This window comes from Poecilia formosa, unplaced genomic scaffold, assembly GCF_000485575.1.
Source record: "Poecilia formosa unplaced genomic scaffold, Poecilia_formosa-5.1.2 Scaffold2, whole genome shotgun sequence".
In the NCBI taxonomy this organism is placed as follows: domain Eukaryota; kingdom Metazoa; phylum Chordata; class Actinopteri; order Cyprinodontiformes; family Poeciliidae; genus Poecilia; species Poecilia formosa.
Genome location: NW_006799941.1, coordinates 336,813 through 357,481, shown reverse-complemented (window position 1 = coordinate 357,481; position 20,669 = coordinate 336,813). Strand labels below are relative to the sequence as shown.

At 37.3% G+C, this 20,669-nt stretch overlaps 1 protein-coding gene across 8 annotated transcripts in view; it reads left to right on the top strand.

Moving 5' to 3' along the window:
* The first annotated feature begins 1,256 nt into the window (after nt 1–1,256).
* The window catches only part of tox2 (TOX high mobility group box family member 2), a 125,212-nt gene continuing 105,799 nt past the window's right edge, over nt 1,257–20,669 (top strand). For 4 of the 8 annotated variants that reach the window (XM_007548163.2, XM_016669798.1, XM_007548128.2 and 1 more), the window contains exon 1: nt 19,702–20,294. In XM_007548163.2, the coding sequence (XP_007548225.1) occupies nt 20,202–20,294 (93 nt within the window). In that variant the 5' untranslated portion in view covers nt 19,702–20,201. Of the gene's footprint in view, nt 1,418–19,700; nt 20,295–20,669 lie in introns of those variants that run through there. The other 4 variants (XM_007548172.2, XM_007548135.2, XM_016669789.1 and 1 more) reach the window with 3 other exon arrangements.

Here is a 20,669-nt window from a genome sequence, read left to right as displayed (position 1 = left end):
GAAAAATTCCAAGAGTGTCTGTACAAGTTTAATTAATATGCTAACTTTTTCCGTTGTTGCTTAATAGGTTTCTTATTTCAAAAACACTTGGAAGAAGCCTTTTTAGAATTTGGAAACATGATTTGAATGAGCCACTCTTACATATAACCCAGAAATACAAACGGGGCAACAGCAGCCCGCTTCTGCACCTCAGCAACCGACGGATTGCAGCTGAGCAGTTTCATGTCAGACCAATAAGAAGAAATGAGGAACAAGCAACCAAGTGTTGACTGTTTTGGAATGTCTATCATGTTTTCATTAGGTATTAACTAGGTATGTAATTAAAACATTTATACATACTTACATAGGTAGGTAGAACATGTAATATGGAAATTAGGCATAAATCACTCAATTAAGAACTTCAAAGATGTTTGTTTGGAAAAAAGTATGGATGGAATTGAATCTGAAATAGCAGGCTTTCTTTGATAAAGATAACAAGGAAGACAATTGCATCCAGGACACCACAAGGACAGACCAGATGTTTTATGGTTGACGGTAAATAAATGTTAATTTGGAGAAGTAGAAAGATGTTTGTTTTGGTCTTATTTGAAATGGAGATGGCAAAACAGATAAGACGATCATACAAAGTTCAAGTTGACTTTTGAAGGATTGTTCAACCGATTTCTTTAAGTTGTTAAAATAATTGGTTTTTGAACCTTCATTTAATGTTGCTCAATCTAACTTCAAAACAAAGTGCTGTACATGTGACTGTAGGGGCTCTCCAAAGAAAATCATAACTGAACAGAGCTGGTTCAAACTTTTTGTTTGAAGTAGTTTTGATACTCACCACCAGCACTCATTCTCTGCTGAATACAGTTAAAGGCTTAAAATAAATGTACATTAAGTACACACTCCTACATGTCTTACTAAGGCTGAAAATTCCCTCATTTAAGATGAGTGACTGCTGCAGACTGCACTGCCGCAGACCGGACATGTGCACGGTGAAATGAGCCTTTTCAAGGCACAGAAATGGCAAAGTAAAAGCATAACACATTACTGATAGTTTATTTATGAATTTTCTCCCACTTTTCATGAACAGTAGTCATTTTAGACAGCCGGTGTGAATTGTTGGGCTCTGGAAGTTTTACTTGTATTTCACAGCAGAAGGAATTCAGAAGTTGTTCAAGTCACGCTACAGTGTGAATGGTGAGCTCTGGGAAGAAAAGGGTGAGACAGACAGAGAGGTCCTTCTGACAAGGGAGGAAACCTTCACTTGTCAATCATGCCACTTCTCTTTCAATAACTGTTTAATCCTGTGCTGAAAGCTGCTAGGCGCTGGATCCAGAAGCAGACGGGAGGTTAAAGGTTAGGTGAATGAAGAAACCTCCCCCTTGCTCCTAAAAGCTTTTTCCATTACTGGTGCATATCTGGCTGAAAGGTAAGGTTTCTAATCATCTCATTGTTTTTTATGAAACCAGACATCTGAGCTTTTAATATCAAAGCTGTAGCTCAGCAAGTCACAGTGATACAGATGAAAGTGATACCGACGGGGAAATGCAGACGACCGTTATCAACTTTTGCAGATGGCATAAAATGTCTCTGCCTGAGAGCAGGTCCTTAATACCTTGTTAACCATTTTGAAAACAATACAATGCTTTCTGCAACGCATGTCTGAAAAAGACAGGCAAAAAATCAATTTGCGTTTAAACGTGAAATAATGAAATGAGCACAAAGAAGACAATACACTTGTTTTGTACATAAATACATTTGAGCTTATGTAAGTCTTGTCATCTCCATGACAACAGCTTTACTGGTAACATGGAGACAAGTTATTTGTGTACAGCCGCGGCAGGATCTTCCAATTGAATTAGACTGCACCTGTGCACATTATGGATAGGAATAATAGACTGAAAGCAACTGTTACAGTGAGCCTTTTGAAGGCGAGATATGAGAATGAGTCTGATTTTGAGTGGCTTTGTTCACCACTGAGAAAATGCTTTCGCTCATGAGAAGTGATTTAGCAATGTTTTGGGAGTGAAACTTTTATTTTATAATTGATCATCTTGGAACCTTTTTCTCATTGTTAGTTTGTTTATGATGTAGGTCAGGGTTTAAAATACCCCGGACCTACTTATTATTTTAATCAGGTGTATCCTAATTGTCTCGGATCCTTTATGTCATTGAATTAATTATTATATGGATTATAATTATGCCCGTATTCTTGTTAGTAATCTATTACAAATGCATGAAATTAATAGAGCATGTACTCAAGTTTGCAAAAAATCTGAAAAATGGCAAATATTATCATGATGCGCATTTAACAGCGAGTTTGTGAAGATAGGTCAGTATTTATATAGTGCATCATTATAAGTGCAAATTGCATTGAAAATATTGACACATCTATGGTGTTTAAATTAATATTTTATCATATTTGCCAAGAAGTATCCTAAAAAAAAGATGTGTGTGTGTGTGTGTGTGTGTGTGTGGATGAAAAGGTTCGGTCTGATATTAAATCGGACTAATTTTTTCCTATTTTAGGTCAGTCAGGATTGACCTAAAATAGAAATTATTTAGCTCGAACTAAATTAAATGAAGACAAACTGAGTTATTACAAAAAGCAGTTTTCAAATAATGATTTATTGATTAAGGGGGGGGGAAAAGCTATTCAAGCTGTTTTGACCCTCTGGGAAAAAGCATTTGAGATTAGTTTGGTATGAGTTGTGTATGTCAATCCAAGAACGCACACAAAAAACCTTGTGGCAATTATGCCAACGGATTGAAATGCCTCTTAAGTCTGGCTGAAACAGCAAGGTGAAAATGTTAATTTTTGACCCAGTCTTCACTTTTCAGCAATACTAAGGATGCTCTGATTATCATGAGGCCTCTATAAATAATGTCATGAGATTTTTCTGCCGTGTGTGTGGTGTGTTAAGAGTGATCTAGTGATCTCAAATGGGCGTCGGGACCATTACAAATATCAGGGATTTTAATCAGAGTGTGGAGCGTTCCCCGAGGAGAAACGAGCACACAGCCTGTTAAATGTGTTGACAATCAGAAAGTGAGGTTATGGAAAAACGGAGGGGAATCAAAAACACAGAAGACGAAACAACTGCAATGGCTGGTGGACAAACTGTCACCATTGCTTCTTCCTCATCGGTCATGTTCATTTAGTCTGAACTCATGTTTCATTATGAGATTTCTTCGCTGACATTTGAATTGTTTTTGAGTGAAATCTGTTCACTCAGAAACAAAGTGAAAAGATAATTCAAGTAAACAAATTCAGTCCTGAGGACTCGGCCAAAATCTCCAAGAAAATATTTCAAGAAGTCCGTGACCTGAATCATTCAGATTAAAACGGTATGAAAATAAATGTAAAATTGTGCATTCAAAGTAGTAAAAAAATTCCAAGTAAATCTCTTTCATTCTAGTAATTATCTAATCTGAATTCCTTTGAAATCTTACAGTATGTAAGGCATTACAACTGTATGTTAACATTTAGTTTTAACTGTATGTCTATATATGTCATTTCCAACTCAGAGGAATATTTACACCACCTTACAAAAACTGGGCAAGGCTGCAAGATGACAAAACCTAAGACTTCAAAAACTTCCAAATTTCCATATGTAGGTTTTTAACCAAGGTCATTTAACATAAAATTATCAGAAGTTTTCAAAGTGAAATTCTAGTCTTTTCTTGGCCTATCCACCCACCCTCTGTAACCCTCTGTACTTCCCCTCTAGCAAACAATGTGGTATCACAACACTTTCAAAACCAAATGTGATACTGACACAAACAGAACACCATCTATTGATTTCTCTCCAGAGACAGTTTAGTTATTTTTGGGTGGGGTGTCTATAAAAAAGGTGTTTGGTGAAACTGTCACAACAAAATGTTCTTGACACATAGAGCAAAAAAAAAAAAAAAAAAAAAAAAAAAAGTCAGACTTTGGAGATCAGAGAGGTGTGGCAGCAAAAACTGCGCACCATAACTGAAAGGCTAAGGAGAGAAGCAAAAATCCTCTTCCAAACTGTGATGTTTTAAAGTAGTTTATTTCAGACCATCTTGAGTTACCTTCTGTTTCTCATAGCAGTCAGTCTTGTGCAATTTAAAGTAAACAATCAACCTAAGAGTGATGCTTTTGGACCGTGGGAGGAAATCAGCAAACTCGGAAGGAGCCCGTACGTGCACGGGGAGAAGCTCCAAGCGAACTGCATGCAGAAAGACTGAAACCCTGGATTTGATCCCAAGACTTTCTTGCTGCGTGTTGATTATCAACTGTGCTATTGTGCAACTTGTAAAAACTATGCTGTTGATTTGATTCCATTATCTTTGGTTTTACTTTTCCATTATCTTTGATGGAAAAATAAAATCTCAGACGCTGCACAGCAACACAAATGAAAATGAGGTTAAAACAAATTAGACATGCTTGTAAATATTGTAACAGTAAAGGCGGACAAAACACTTTTGACTGGGGAGATGAGGAAAAACACTTCCTTTTTGTAGATGCCAATGATGCTGAAGGAGGAAAATGAGATCCATGAATTTATGTGACTGAACCGAGTAAGATAAGAGCAAAACCATGTAATGCACTGTGGCAAAAGGCTCACATCAGGCCAGGGAAAAGAAATGGTAAAATTGTGCATCTAATAAAAAAAAGCCATGTTTTTTGTCAAATATTAATGAGTCTATGAAAGGGTTTACTCATAGCAGGCGCTACTCTGAATTTATAAGGGGCCGCAGTACCATGGAATTGTGATAAATAACTTCTGCCTCTCACGACCACACCCTCTGTAGCCCTCTGTTTTTAATAGATGGGTACACAGCAAAAGCAGCAATGTCTGTGTCCCTCTTTTATGCTCAGGGCATTGTATGTACATGTCCCAATGCACATGCACGCTTTGTGTTGGTGCAGCTCTGACTTATTTTTCACTTTTCCCTTTTAACTTCCTGTGAGTCACCAGCACTGGGGGCGGGGGAGTTGAGGGGGAATACTTTACAGCTGTACCTTTATTGTTATGTGAAAACACTGCTTAATGCACACAGAGAACAAAAGCAGGAATCTGGCACAATATTTTGCTTCACTTGTAAATTCCAGTGCTCGTACCTAACTTGCTTTGCAACTCAATTGTAAAGTGCAGTTATAGAGCCGTTACATAACCTTGCTTATTTAAGTATGTCATGAGCCTAGAGTGGCTTATGTAACTTTACAAGATGGTATAAATCTGTAGATCCTCTCCTCTTTCCACTTATCTAAAATCCAAGATACATCTTTTGTGCTGTTGGGAACTGCTTTCAGAAAATCAGTGAGGAAGTGCCCTTGATTATACTGCATGATGTTAGTATTGCTAAGGCGCTGGTTTCTCCACAATTAAAGCGATGTGCTGCAGTTGCAAATGCTTCCTGTCACAAGTGAGATACAGAGAGATGAAAATGAAGATTATTCAGGTTCTTCAGATGTTCATAATTAATGTTTTCAAGTCTCCACAAAAGCAGCAAAAAAAGTATTTTAACTATAGAGAATCATTTTTGACTAAAGGAACCGCGAGATTAGATTTACTGAACAGAACAAAAGTAACTTGTAAGTGTGTGAAAAACACATTAAAATTAAACTTCTGTATGACTCTGCCTTATAAAATTGAGTTTCGTAAAAATAACGTTGGAAGGTTTGAGAAACGTTGATTGGAATGTGTGGCCATGTCGACCTTGTGTTATCAAAGGACATTCAACATTTGGTTGGAAGTATCATTGATCTTTCCAATTCAATATTTATTTTAGGAAATACGTTTTCTACCCCTGTAATAGTTAAAAAAAAAAGCCTTGTTGATCTCCACACTAGTGATATTATTCTGTTGATTCTGCAGCTGAGACCACTCAATCAACTTGAACACATAAGGACTGGAGATGGAGATTAGCCCTTGGTACAATCTTACATAGTTATATTATGTTCATTAATATGTGTTGTCCATTTACAAAATAAAAAAAAAAAATGCAAATGAATAGGTTTTATATTACCCTGCTATACAATTTCTTCGGTCACTCTTAAATTGTTATTTTACTCATTTAGAAGTTTAAAAAGCCTTAAACAATTCCAAAAATAACAGCGACAAAATACTGGGTTTTTTATAGAAGCTGTTAAACTACAAATATGACTGCTGTGTTTCATTCAATGGAAATATCCAAAATACGTATATATAACACTTGTACAGGAACACAGCCTCATTCATGAGATAACATGGAAAAATAGTTGAACCAACTTAATTGCATTGCTTCAGTTGGTAATTAGTAAATCAGTTGAGTTTATCCAACTTCTTTTGTTCATGTCTTAACAAATTCAAGTCAGTCTTACTCAAATCATTTAGTTTACTTCAAATAAAGAATAAAAAAAAATAAATCTTTTTAAATATTTTTTTGGCTCAGGCAACCTTTATTTGAGAGTATTTAAACAGGAAAGTGGGTGGAAGAAGACATGCGGCAAAGGTTATCCGGCCAGAAATTGAACTTGCAGCGGCTGCGTCAAGGACTAAGGCCTCCATATGCTCTTTGTGCTCTACCCCTGTATCACCACAGGACCTCAGTCAGTACAGGATCGGTCACTGGTGGAGCTTGCGTCCTGACGTCAGTCCTAGGATACCAATGCGGCACTTAATTGTTTCAAATAAAGTCAAAGTAAAAAAAGTTCCTTTAAGTTAAAAATTAATTCAACATAAAACGTAAGTTGTCATCTCTAAACAAAAAGAATTAAGTGCGATTAATGTAAATAAGCCCATAACATGAACTACTGCCCAAATACACTTTTTAGAGTGTAGCAATACATTCTGCTACAAATTTGGTCTACTTCAGAAAAGGGATCCATTAATGTATCATCTTGTTTAGCTAATATGACAGCTGTCATGCTAATTAAAGTCCATTACTGATTGAATGAACAAACTCCCTGTTATGTCTCTTCTCAAGGACTGCCAGCTGCTAACAGGAGAACTGAATGCAGGAACATTTCTAGAAAAGCCGTGGCCAACTCAGTCAACAAAAGGTTAGCTCCATTATGTGAACAATCAATGTGAAAAGAAAAAGAAACGCACAACACATCTGAAAAATGTAATCCAAAGAGAAAAGGGGAAAAAAAAAAAAAAACATTCACATGATAGGACATGATGTCTAATGGCTACTACATGAATTCAATGTTTTCACAACTAGACTCATGTAAAAACAATTTTTGGATACTGGAGCAAATGTGCCTTGAGGTGTGGCATCAGATTTAATTTTACTAGCTGCAGTACAAAACATAACAGCAAATAGTTTCTTCAAAAGATCTGAACTATTCCTTTCTTGTAAAGTTTAACCATAATGTTCCAGTAATGGAAGTAATAGAGGAGCACTTGATTCAGAAATCACACTTCTACTCCATCCCTGTCTCTCTTGTTTTATCCATAATTTAAACACATTATTTTGTGGCAATTTTCCCCTTTCAATCTGTGTCTAATTTTTTACTTCCAAAAAGCTTTCAAATGCTGTTCGTCAAATCAGGACACAGTATGGTATTTTAAATATCATGCTATATCAAACTGGCTCGTTGCCTGAGCCACAGGTCGGCTAGGCAACAAATCTAAACTCTCCAGATGGCTGATACATTTTTGAGCATGAGCTAATAAACCTTTTCTGATCATCACTGAATACCAAATTATTTATCATTTGCAAAATGTGTCTATTCTTTCTCCTACCCAGATCTTTCTTATTTTTTTCAAATTCTTGGCAAAATTAAATTTGAATCGTAGTCTGACAAATTAAAAGTTGGAGACAATTGGGTTATTTGCTTGTTGTAGACAATTATAGAAATTCACAATACCTGTTCCAGAACATAACTTGTCCTTGACATATGAATATGCCTCTAAAAAGCAATCATATCTGAAGGTTTTTATAACTCAGAGATGTTATAAAATATGTAACACTGTTGTATTGCAAAACCCACATGAAACCAGTTTGTTACATTAAATGTTGCTTAACAAGTTTCAATGATGTGTACGTGATTTATGTTAAAATCGTGATAATACTGTCATGAGAACAGACACAAGAAAAAGCACTTTTGCATAACCTAACTTCTTAAAAGTAGGCATTTGCTTTGAAAAGCAGATTTAACGGGATGAGCTGCTACTCATTAGCAACAGTTTATAGTTTATGTGAAGTATTTGACAGTTATTAGTGTTTTTAGGAAGCATTACAACTTGAAACTTTTCACTTTGCAACTACTCCAAAATAAGCTTGAAAACATGAAACTCTTTGCACTGCCAAAAAAAAAATACCTAAATGCAGTCAATTTAGCATTGGTAAATTAGTTTCATTTACAGTGTAGGTTTAATCTGACCTTAAGAAACTAGGTCACAGCAGACGGGGTTCCACAGAGTAACTGAACTGCTTTGATCTTTTTTTGGAGCTATGCGTTTAGCATTTCCTTTCAGTAGACCATGTTCAGTATTTACAGCACCTTGCAAAATATTCACACACCATTACATTGTCACATTTTGTCAAGATGTATTTATTTTATTACAAAAAACATGATGCAACTGAAAAATGAAAAGAGAAAATATATGACCTCAAAATGTGAAGACAAAATTTTAATGTGTGGTAGGCATTTGCATTCTCTGATTCTATACTTTGTCAAGCCACCTTGCATTATGCAAGGCATCTTATGGTTAAGTACCTTTCCACATGTAAGTAGCTTAAGTGTTATTCTGTGCCAATATATTGTCAATAATATTACCCATTTTATTACGTTCAAAATGTACTTACTATTCATCTCAGGTGATGGACAAAAACCATAAGTCACGCTAAATTGCACAACTGGCAGCATATCTGTATTTACCCCTGTGTGTACATTTCAGAGTGTTGTTTTTACTCTTTTCTCTCTAGTTTGAACAAATTTTTTGGATTTGGATCGGAGCCCTTGCAGTGAAACCAGTGTTTTTGAAACGGATGCTAAATCTAAATTAAGAAAAACTTAACTTGACTGATTTACACCTAAATATACATTCGCTATGCATTATCCATGTTAGATACTACATTGATGAGGACACAGATGTCTCCCTCTTGTAAATGACTTTAATTCTGAGTGAAAAGGCATCTACAATCATAAAAAGGTGATCATTTTGTTTTGTTTTGTTACTGCTTGCGTTCCAACATTGAATGGAGGGATTGGCAGTTAAATAGCCGACTCTCTTTTCAGAGGACGTGAATTATATGACAGGGCGTTAATTACAGTGAATGGAAATCATTTTTATGGCCATTATTGCAGAGGTTGCATTTTACGGTTAACAAATAACCACAAATTATATTAAATTACAATATTTCTGACTCCAAAAGTGGAACAGATGTTAGCACAGGCATGCAAGAAGAGTGGAGGGATTATTAAGGGTTTAAGGGTTTATGGAAATAGCCGGTCTACTGTACTGCACTGTGGAGTGCAGATCTCAAATTCAAGAGCAGACAAGAAACATTGTTGAAGTGTGTTTCTCTGACTTCTGTTTTTGCCTTTTTCCCTTCACATTCAAATGACCTCTGAAGGAAACCACTGGGATTTGCCTGGTAGATATTACAGTATTTTGTCTGTGTCTGCTCAGTGCAAGACTCCACTGCTACCCTCCCCCACAATCTGAGCTGACCTTTCATATTTAATATACCATGTTGGGGAAAGGTCACTACTGTTTTGGCTTCTCTCCACTGGTTTTGTTTTGTGACTGGAAAACGCTCACGGGCTCAACGATATCTAAATATTTTCATGCTGCTGTCAGAAACATGTAAAAAGGGCAAGTAGTCGCATTACATTTTCAGTGGGAAAATTCAGAGAATTGTGTCCTCACCAGGCTGATCAGGTTGGAACCGAGTGTGCACAACTCCATAATTTTAGGTGAGTGTGAACTCCCACGAATTTCCTTGAATTCTGTTTCACTGCAATCATCTTTCTGTTCCTCCAACCTCGGGTCATAAGTTGGAAAAGCTTGAAATTGGCATAGGACTGTGTCATTAAGCGGAAAATGTGATACTTTTTCCTTATCAGGAAGTGCATCACCTCTTCAAAGCATTAAATTATTAAGTTATGAATATGAAAAGAAGTGCTAAGATGGTAGTTTTTCTTACATTTAATTTTTAAATCCAGTAATTGCCTGTATGCCATGAGGAGCAGAAACAAATACAGCATTTTCATGACACCACATGCATCATTTGCCACATTGAGTTATTTAATTACAAAAATATCATGTTGTATGGTGGTTCAAACATGACACTCTTCCTCTACGTTGAGCATACTCTTGTGGCAATTTTGACCTTCAACATATTTTACTCATGCACTGGAATTTTAGACTTTATTTCATCAGTCTGTCTTTCATTCTGTCATCATCTGTCTTTGTGCTGGTTCTGTTTTAAGACTTTAGATTGTGAAAGGCTCCAGTTAAGTCGCCTTCCCCTCCCCTCCATTTTGCAATGAGATGGAAACATTAATCAATTAGGTTGGCCCTTAAAGGATCTGAAGGAGATGAAGCTCCCCTCTCTCTGAAAATGAAATGCCACAGACTTTTTAAATCCAGTCAAAGGGCATTTTTCCCCAATCTTGCTCTCTTCTCTTTCCCCTCCAACTCCCTTTCATTCCCCACTCTCTGTTTCATTCATCTTCAGCCCCATCCCCCCTCTTATTTCTCATGTGCAACATAAGTAGAAGGTCGGGGAATGAGAGGATGATAAAGAGGAGGGTTTATTCAAGAGAGGTATGGAAAAATGAAGGCGTAATGGGTTTGAAAAACATGAGTTAAAATTACCATTTCTGTAATTAAAAGTACTCTAAAACAGGAGAAGTTGGATTGTTTTGTAACAATGAAACAGAAAATGTCCACTACTTTATAATTGGTTTCATTAGGATGTCAGATGTTGGATTCAAATTACAAGGATATTGTCACATAAGCAAAGTTATACCATAAAACACAGGATTATCTATCATTGGAAACATTTGCTCTATAGTCTAAGAAAAATGCATTCAAAATCAACAATAAATAAAGAATTTGGTTGCTTTTCATTTAGAGAAAATCAACTTCAGCTAATCACAAATGTGGAAAAGGGGTCATGCAGAGGGTGGAACATAGTCCATGAATGACATTTGTTTCAATGGACGATTGTCCAAAGGAACAAGAGACAACATAGTCTCATTATTGAATGTCAGTTGCCAGAAAAGGTTAGCAAAGGTTCAACAGTAAAAAGCCCTTTGTGGTGTGCCTGCCACAGCCTCACAGACTCTTTCACACACAATTTATTCACACAAGGTTTGATACAAGACTAAACTGGGCTTTAATGAACAGAACTGCAAATTCTGCAAAGTGTACTTAGCTGGATAATTGTTGTTATTTTGGAACAACCATAAAGTTTGTTTTCACACCGGTCTGGTAACTCTTATTGTTAGCCATTTGAAGTGTTACTTATATAGTTCATGACAGAAGCATGCATACATTGAATTATCAACAGTAATTTCATTTTGTTCCTTTCAGTGTAGAACGTTGAAGCAACATGTAGTTCCAATAGTTTTTTATATGAATAATCCAGGGCATACGTTTTAGTTTTGCTATAGATTTTCCCAAATCTACATGATGAATGCCCCTCGTCTCCGAAAAAGTTGCACCTTAGATGCCTGCTTTTGTAGCCTTCAACCGTATTTTGGCAATATATTTATACCTGCCAGAGTTTGGCAGGTATAAATATAACCACTGTGATGGTCTTTATCCATTCATTACCATCCGGACGAGTTCTTCATAATTGATGCATCCATTTGCATCTTCATGTCCAGCAAGCAGTGTCTCCATTTCCTCTTCTGACATTTTCTCACCTAACGTGGTGAGCACATGACGTAGTTCTGCTCCCATTACTGTGCCATTGCCCTCCTTATCAAAAACACGGAGTCCTTCCACAAAATCCTCCATGGAGCCCTGATCTTTACCCATGGTCAATTCATTTTCAAAACAGTTTAAAACTGTTTTGTGTCCTTGGGTTGTAACACTTCCAGTCAAGCAGTAGATTTGAAGTGAAACTGAATCATGATCAGTTTCAGGAAGAGTTAGCTGCCTTCTTCACTGTTCCATCCACTTGTACAATGAATCCGCCACTGCCACTGACTCCCAAATAAACTCTCAACATGATGCTACCACCACCTTGGATGTCAGCTAGTATAGGGTTCTTAGCTTAAAAAGCTAAGAACACTCTTCTTAAAGCTGTGAAGTATATAACTTTTACAGAAAATATGTATTTTACATCTTGAGTAAAACTGTTGACATGTTGTGACAGTATGGCATGCGACAGATAACCTGCAAAAAAGACAAAAAAAATCAAGCTCCTCTGTCTCCTCTCTGTGGTCCTACTGTCATTCTGTTTGGTCAGAACCAATCAGAAGAGGATCTTGGCGCTCTCAATCATGCTTATGTACACACTGCTCACACAGTACCCATTGCTCTCTGCTAGTCTACACATAGTTCCCCAAAATGGAGTCTGCCATGAATGCTCAGATTAGTAAGCGTGGCCACCAATGACGGCAGATAAACGGTTTTTCTGAAATGGTAAGTTGTTTCTCCGCCATTACCACATTGAGCAGAGCATACATGAGCATGACTGACAGCGCTAAGACCTACCTTCTGGCTCTGATTGGTTGTTTTTGTCTGGGAGTGATTCATTACTGCAGATGCCAATAGAAGCACTGCGAGGAGGTGGAGGAGCTCAGTCTTTTCACAAATTATCTGCCTGGTATTATTCTGCCACGACGTAGAGACATTGTAAAAGTTGCATATTGCAGCTTTTTCATCTCCAAACATGGCTTTAGTTACTGAACCCAAATAAGTCAACCTTTTATCCATCTAACCAAGAAGCCTTTCTTCAGAAAGCATTCCATTTGCCCATGTTGCCATCTGCAGATTTCAGACAAGCATCATGAATGATTTTGAAGCAGTTTCTTTTTTTTCTTTTTTCTTGGTCGATACCCTCATACTGTAGCTTGTGTTAATGTTAAAACTGCTTTACTGTTGACTGTGGTACTGTTGTTTCAGGATCTTTAAGACTATGACAGACTTGAGCCTTACAAGGTCGTTACTGCACACAGTTGTATATTCCAGCCACACAATGATTCCAAACCCACATCAAAGCCAGTTTTGGAAGGTTTCATTAAAGCCGCTCTGAAAGCCTTAACCTCAACCTTAGGAAAAAATGTGAATGATGGTCAAAGGCCAGGTTTCTGCTAGGAAACCAACAAATAAACTCCACACATTCTAACAAGAAGACAGGCCATGTGTGCCTGGTCAAGGTACAACTTTCTCAGCATCATTTATTTAAATGATGCTAGTAGGATTTATATGTTTGAGCATTTACGATTAATTTTGTTCTTATGTGGATTATACAAATTCACAATAAATGTTGTAATTGTTACTTCTTGAATCAATCTATCAATCTACCCTGTAAAAAGAAACATTTTAATCCATTACTAGTAGACCTATCAATAATGAGAGTATGTACACATCTGACCAGCACTCTACCTGACTTTTTAAATGAAGAAAATACAGAAATGTCACTTTGCACAACAGTCATTTAGTTTTATCTATGATGAAAAGAAAGGAAGATTGAAACAACACAAATGTACTGAGACATAGGTGGTCGGAGCTGGAGCAATAATGGTACCTTGTTATCCAGAATGCTATCTCGCTAACCCCTCATGTCATCATTTGTGTTGTTTGTCCTGACAGTTGTGGCCTATTTAAATTAATTTTGCCATCCTCGGTTAGTGATCGTACCTGCGTAGTTTGGAAAAGATAAACAGACATCATTTTACGTATATGGTTATGGAGGAAAAAAGCCAAATTGCCAACCTGGATGGGCTTATATTCATGTTGCTGGAGCTGAGTGGAAATGTGAAAGTGGAAAATTAATCACCTCTGCACCACTCTGATGCAGCCTAAATTGGCATAAAGTGAAATTCATTGTATGAGAGGCAAAGTCAAAGGCAAAGTCATCCATAGACGCATTTAAAAAGCCTGTTCACAGGCTTCTCTTTAACAAAGTGATCCACAGAACACAAATGATACAAATCAAAGCAGGGTGAATCTTATTTTAGCATAAATTGTTTCCGAGTGTTTTATTATTTTTATTATTTTTCCTACAAACAGGCTTCTTCTGTTAACATGGAAAACACAGTGTGCTTTTTTTGTTTAAATTCAGGTCATTAATGAGTCATCTCTCTGCTCAAGTGGACCTATTGAACTATTTCCTGTTTACCTTCAGTTTTATGTTTGCCGTGCTCAGGACAGCCTTATATGGAATAACTGTCTGTGGATCAAGGCAATGTAGTTGCATTATCAAAGAGAATGTTAAACAAAATAAAGAAATGCGGCTTAAAATTTATATTCCAAACGGTATAAAACAAAAATAGACAACATTGACCTTGTTTGAAAAGAGAGATGTTGATTCATGAAAGTCCTGGTGGGATTTTCTAAAACTGAGAGCTTTGAGGGTTTTTTTAAGCATTAATATTTTATTTAAAGTGCTCGACAACAAACATCTTGTACTTTTGACAAAACCACACCTTGACAGCTTCACTTCCCATAACTAGCAGGGAACTGAAGCTCTTATTATAGTGACGTTAAATAGCACTTGAATAACTCATTTGTTGCTTATTTGTTATATGAGAGAGTAACCTAATGTGCTCTTCTTCATACAGAGGAGGAGGAAATCAAAACCTCTGAAGTATGGATGAATTCAGTTTATAGTAGAAAACTTCACTGATACGGATGCATCTCTTTTTCTTGTTCATATTTTTGATCATTTTGAAGAAGAAAAAATAATTTTTTCTCTCTTTTCCAAAAGACTTTGAGTTACCAACTGTCTTAACTGGTATGGATGCTGCACAGATGGTTCATCCAATCACCTGCCAAGAATTTTCCTAAAAATCTTTTTTATTTATTTTTTTTGAACTGTTTCTGCAGATGACTTCCCAGATGGTTTGGTGTGTCAAACGGTCTGGTTTTTCAGGTTAGTCGCAATCCCAAAAAGAGCACAACAATCAGAATGAGAACGTGGTGGGCCAATGGGTTCACAGCACACTGAACCTGAACATTTGACTTTGCTTCCTGTTTTAAACAGATTGTCACTTTGTTTCTTTTTCGATTATTGTTCCAGTACCTTTCCTGCAATTTTATTACTGGTGACAAATAGGTCCCCTTTTCCCTGTTAATGACTACTCCCAGACTAAGCTCTATTTGTTCCCTGAGATATTGTAGTTCATAAATTAACCAAGGTTCTTTATGTTTGTAATTTTACTGAGCTTATATGGAAAATCAGTCATCACTGAGTTACGTGCTGCTGCATTAAAGGATAAGTGGTAATTTTGGGGGCTTTGTTGAAAATAAAAATTCTGATAAATAGAAATAATTTGGTGAGACCAGAAGGGAGAGCTTGTTGGGGACTTTCATATTTTGCAAAGTCACAACTTTAAACTTCAATGTAGCTTATTGGGATATAATAATATTTATTTATTCTTACAAATAAAACCCTAAAATATCCTATGGACCTGTATTGAGCTCCCGGAGTCGATCCTTTTATAGAAGCAGCTTTTGTTGCAATTAAACCCGAATGTCTTTTTGGTTCTCTTGTCCAGCTCTGCACATCTACAGACAGAAATTCCCATGTCAGATTCTCATTTAGATTTAATTCTGGATTTTCACAGATATATTAACAGGGGATATTTAGAAGGTTTCTTTAAGTTCCAAGTGGCCTTAATTGAGCAGTAAATGGACAGAAACTAGTGCGGAGAGAGAAAGGGAAGTCAAGCAGCATATGGCCCAAGATCAGAATCAAACCCTGGACAACAGCATCAAGCACTGCAGCCTCTGTACATGATGCACCCACTCTAGCCAACCAGTGCCTCAACTGGGCTATTCTAACATATGCTGTGTCTTTAGGGTCATTATTCTGTAGAAGGATTTCTCAGTACATAGCTCCATATCTCTTTCTATTAGCTCAGACCAACATCCCACTATCTACAGAAAAAACAAAAAACAAAAACATAAAGTGTCTCCCTAGCATGATGCAGCCTACTTGTTTCGTGATGGTGATGCTTTTCAGTTGATTTTTTATTTTTTTTATTTTTCACCACACAGTGTTTCTCGTGTGAGCAGAAAACTTTGCAGTTTTCCCTCTATGGTTTCTGGTAAACTGTAAGCATCACTTCTTGACACTTTTTTTCATCAATATTTTTCCTAGTTTTCTTGCTACTCTTCCACACAGCTGCCAGATTTAGCATGGCCTCTTGGCTGCTTTTCTGATTATTGCTTTCACTCCCCATTTTAGATGGAGGCCATGGTTTGTTAGCTTTGCTATACTCTTTTCATTTTTGGAATATGGATTGAGTAGCATTCCCCGAGATGTTCAAAGCTTTGGATCATTTTATGACCTAAATCTGCTTTAAACTTCCCAACAACTTTGCCCCCGGCCTGTCTGATGCTCCTTGTAATACTTTTTGTTACTAATGTTTTCCAATAAATTGTCGGGGGATTCACAGAACAACCTAAATTACACACAGTCAGACTCAATTTACTAATTGGGTAACTGGCAATCGTGGATTTTATTTATAGGTATCAGAATAAAGGGGAATACCAATACCACTTATTTTCACTTCACAGTAATGTGAAACTTTATGTTGTTCTATCCCAAAGAACCTAGTAAAATGTATTTAAATTTGCGGTTGCAACAAGATGAAACGTGAAAACGTTCAAAGGAATATTTGAAAAATATTTACATGCCCTTGTATATTGATGATACCTTTCAAACTTAAATGTCAGGAGCTTCTCAAAGGCAATTATGTGAAAATGGAAACAGTCAAAAAACCCTGGTCAGAAGGATTTGATTGCTGTAATGCCAATTGGGATATTTCAAATAAAAATTTATAACTGTATAAATATATTTTAACAAGATAGTTTTTTTGTTGTTGTTTTTTTTTTAATCAAATTGTTCAAGTTTTATATTGCTTTACCATCTTTGACAGATTTCTATTTCATATCCATTTAACAACAGACTTTCAGGTTTAATAAAACAAATACATTTAAGTCTGAAGGGAATATAAACACATTTGTGCTGCAATGACAGAACAGGAAGCAGGGAAGCTTGTACTTGGTTTATGAGTAAATGTCAGTTTTGTTGAAGATGCACAATCTTGAACTCAAAGAGTGGTTGCTTTTCAAAAGAATCATTTACTTTTGTGAAAATAAATATGCTTTATCTATTCTTACTCTGTGTGCAATTTCCATAAATCATAATTTCTCTTCATATGAAAATCATATTTTTAGGGCAAAATAATGTTTCTTATAAAGTCAGCTCTTGCTGGCATCATCTAATTAGTGGCAGTTAACAGGAAATAAGGCAGCATATTTTCCATTTCTTTTCCAGTGACATAGCAGGAACGCTTTCCATTACAATAAAAACTGTTTTTCCTCTAATAACTTTGAACTCTACATAATATAACTTGCATAAGACATTGGAAAATTTTCTATAGACTTGCGTGACCTTTTCTCTGCCCGTCATATTCCTTTGATAACTGTACTGTTGTCTAATAAGTCATTGCATCTGTGTATCATATTCTTGCTGCTGACTGTGTTTTTTTCCCTGTAACTAAGGCTCTTTTATTTGCAAGTTTTTGATCCACAATTTTCTTTCGACATGGCACAATTTCCTCTGTCACTGGCCAGTGTTCAAAACTCCACAAAACTAAACACATTCCTTTCCAATGAAGCCACAAGTCTGCATGTGCCAAATACCCATGTGTACTGTATCTTCTGCAGTAACACACAACGAGAAAGTGGAAGAGAGGGAGGTTGGTTGGACAAGTGACACTGTGACAGACAGTAAAGAATCACTCAAACAGCGAATCATAGGCAAAAAAAAAAAAAGAGAAGAAATCAGTGTCCTTGTGACGGTTAACCTTACGAGCTTGGAGGTACGACAGGCTGAACTGGCAGCTGATGGTGGACCACAACAGAAAGCCCCTGGTGCAATCCATCTGTGCTTTGCATTAAAGCAGGCTCACACCCCAAGGCCAAAGCCACCACGCCGTGTAATGGCAACATCCACCGAGGCTGCTGAGGGGGCCAACGACTCGCCCACTGGGATGACAATGGCAGTTTGGTTAACACATACACACTATCACACAAAGCCAAAACCAAATCTCGGACCAAAAGCAGAGGAAGAGAAAAACACGCACACACACACACACGCACGCACGCACGCATACTTTGTCAGGAGTGTGTAACTAACATGTAGCTCTGCTGTGCAAAAACACTTTAAAGGCAAAACTGACTGAGTAAATAACACCAACCTATTCTTAAACCCAGTGTGAGACACTTTTCTCTGGGAGTGAGGTTATATTTTTCCTTTCAATACCTTTCTGCAACTCTGGTTGGACATTGTTCTGTGTGCACTTCCTGTTGTGCTGGCCGCTGTGTGAGTGTGTTTTGTAATCATCCAGGTGTGTAAATGTGATTGTGTGTGCAAGGGTCACAATTGAAGCAGAGTTGCAAAGCATATTATCTAAGCTATCGCGACTCTTCTCAGCATGCATTCTGCTGCCTGCTGTCGTACATACATACAACAAAAGAACAAGCATAAGGAACATTTACAAAATAGCTGTAAGGCAAAAATGTTTAAAACAATGTATCAAACAGAGCTTTGCAAGAGCCTCGTGTTCTCTATTTGGGGTAAACAAAATATGAACATGTAACGCAATAGTAGATTTTGATATGACTGCATAACACATTTTAATGTTTTTGTTTTGAAATCTACATAATGTTTCTCTATTGGGAAGATTTTTTTCTATATTTAAAGGGTCATGCTTTGTAATATGTAATTTTATTGTTATGAATGTCTATTTAAGCTTACCTTTGTAATATATATAATATTGGAAACATGAGCTTCATCTTGGGTTGAGATGAATTGAAATTCTTGGCCTATATGTAAAAGACTATGTTTTGCTGTAAACTAACACTGAACTTAATTGAACACAACATCTGTATGGTGAAACATGGCAGTGGCAGTGAGGTGTACTTTTCTTCAGCAGGGAAGATGGCCACAGATGATGGCAAAATTAGTTCCACGTAATTATAGTGCACGACTCTATGTTGGTATATGTAAGAACATAATAAACTACACCGACGACTGGGATTAAAAAGTCAGAGTGTGAAAGGGATGTGAATACTTTTGGAGGGCAAAAAGAAAAAAACAAGCCCAAGTAAAGCCACTGTAAGATTGTAATTTTTAAACTGCTGGATACTGGGTACACGTTAAAGTAGAAGTATTCAGCTTCATAACATTAGCTTCATCTAAGCACATTTTCATTGTTTGCCTTTTAGATTTAAGTAATTATGGGAGTACAGGTGATGAAGATGTTTTAGAGTCAATTTTTCAGCACAAAAGAAGCTGAGTAAAAGTCTTTAAATCAGTCTGTTTAGACTGAGACCAGCTATAAATTACATTAAGATAGCTTTTTCAAGGACTTAGCAAACATTGTCCCTGGAAATTGAAAGCCATTTTTTTTTTGTCCATTCTAATCATTCAATCAATCCGCTCATCCTCATTATGTTTCTTCCCTCATCTGACCGGTAGAGGTCGCAGCCGAGTAGCAGTTGAGTGGACGGGAACGCATGGATGCGTAAAGAGCATTAGAGCGCTCCCACATGACGAAGCTTCAGAGCGTCTGGAAAGCTGGAAGGGAGAGCGGGCGCTTTGGGAGCGACCGCTGACAATTTCATTCCTGCATCTTTACCTGCAGCGCAGCCCGGCTCGGTTCGGCTCCAACAACTTCTCTAACTGTCCTGCTTCTTAGTTTCTGAGACCAGTGTGGCGGCGACGCTCCCATCATTTCCTCCATCTCCCTAAGTGAACTTTATAGGGATGTTAGATATCGTGCAGCATCATTGTACTGAATGTCCATATAGTGCTGAGGTATCTGTAGAACGGATATAGAAACTGAACGTCTGGAGAGAATCCTTTTTCTTCCACTTGTACTTTTTGCCCGGTTTGACACACAACACAGAAGGGTGAGAGACTGCGTGTGTGTGTGTGCGTGTGTGTGTGCGCGCGTGTGTGTGAGAGTGTGCAGGAGAGAGAGACATTGCACAGTTTTTTTTCCTTTGGAGCTACGCTTTCATGCCGTCAGTTTTGCGCTCTTTGAGATGGACGTAAGATTTTATCCAGCTCCCCCTTCCAGCGTGGGTTCATGTACGTTACCGACTGACTCCGGGCTGGACTATTATCATTCCAACAAGGTAAACAATTAACTCTACTAAAGTCGACTGAGATGTGTCAGTTTCAAGTGCAAGCGCGCAAACGTGCATTGGTTACACATGGCTGTGTAATAAGGCACTGGGCATTGAGGTTGGGCATGCGCTGCACTTTTGTTTCCCAGGGGATAAACATGCCATGAATCCGCAGGCTGCCGCCAGCTTTTATTAAACTTTTTTTTTTTTTTCCATTTCATATTTGCTGTCATTGACACCTGCTCTGAGATCGCGCTCATGCATTTTTCTTCATTTGCAGTTTGTTTTAATGTCGTCTTTAGTATATCACTGTTGTGCCATGGAAGCAGAGTTGGAGCGCACCGCTCGCTTTCAGGCACCGCTTCTCTGATCAAACTGAACAAA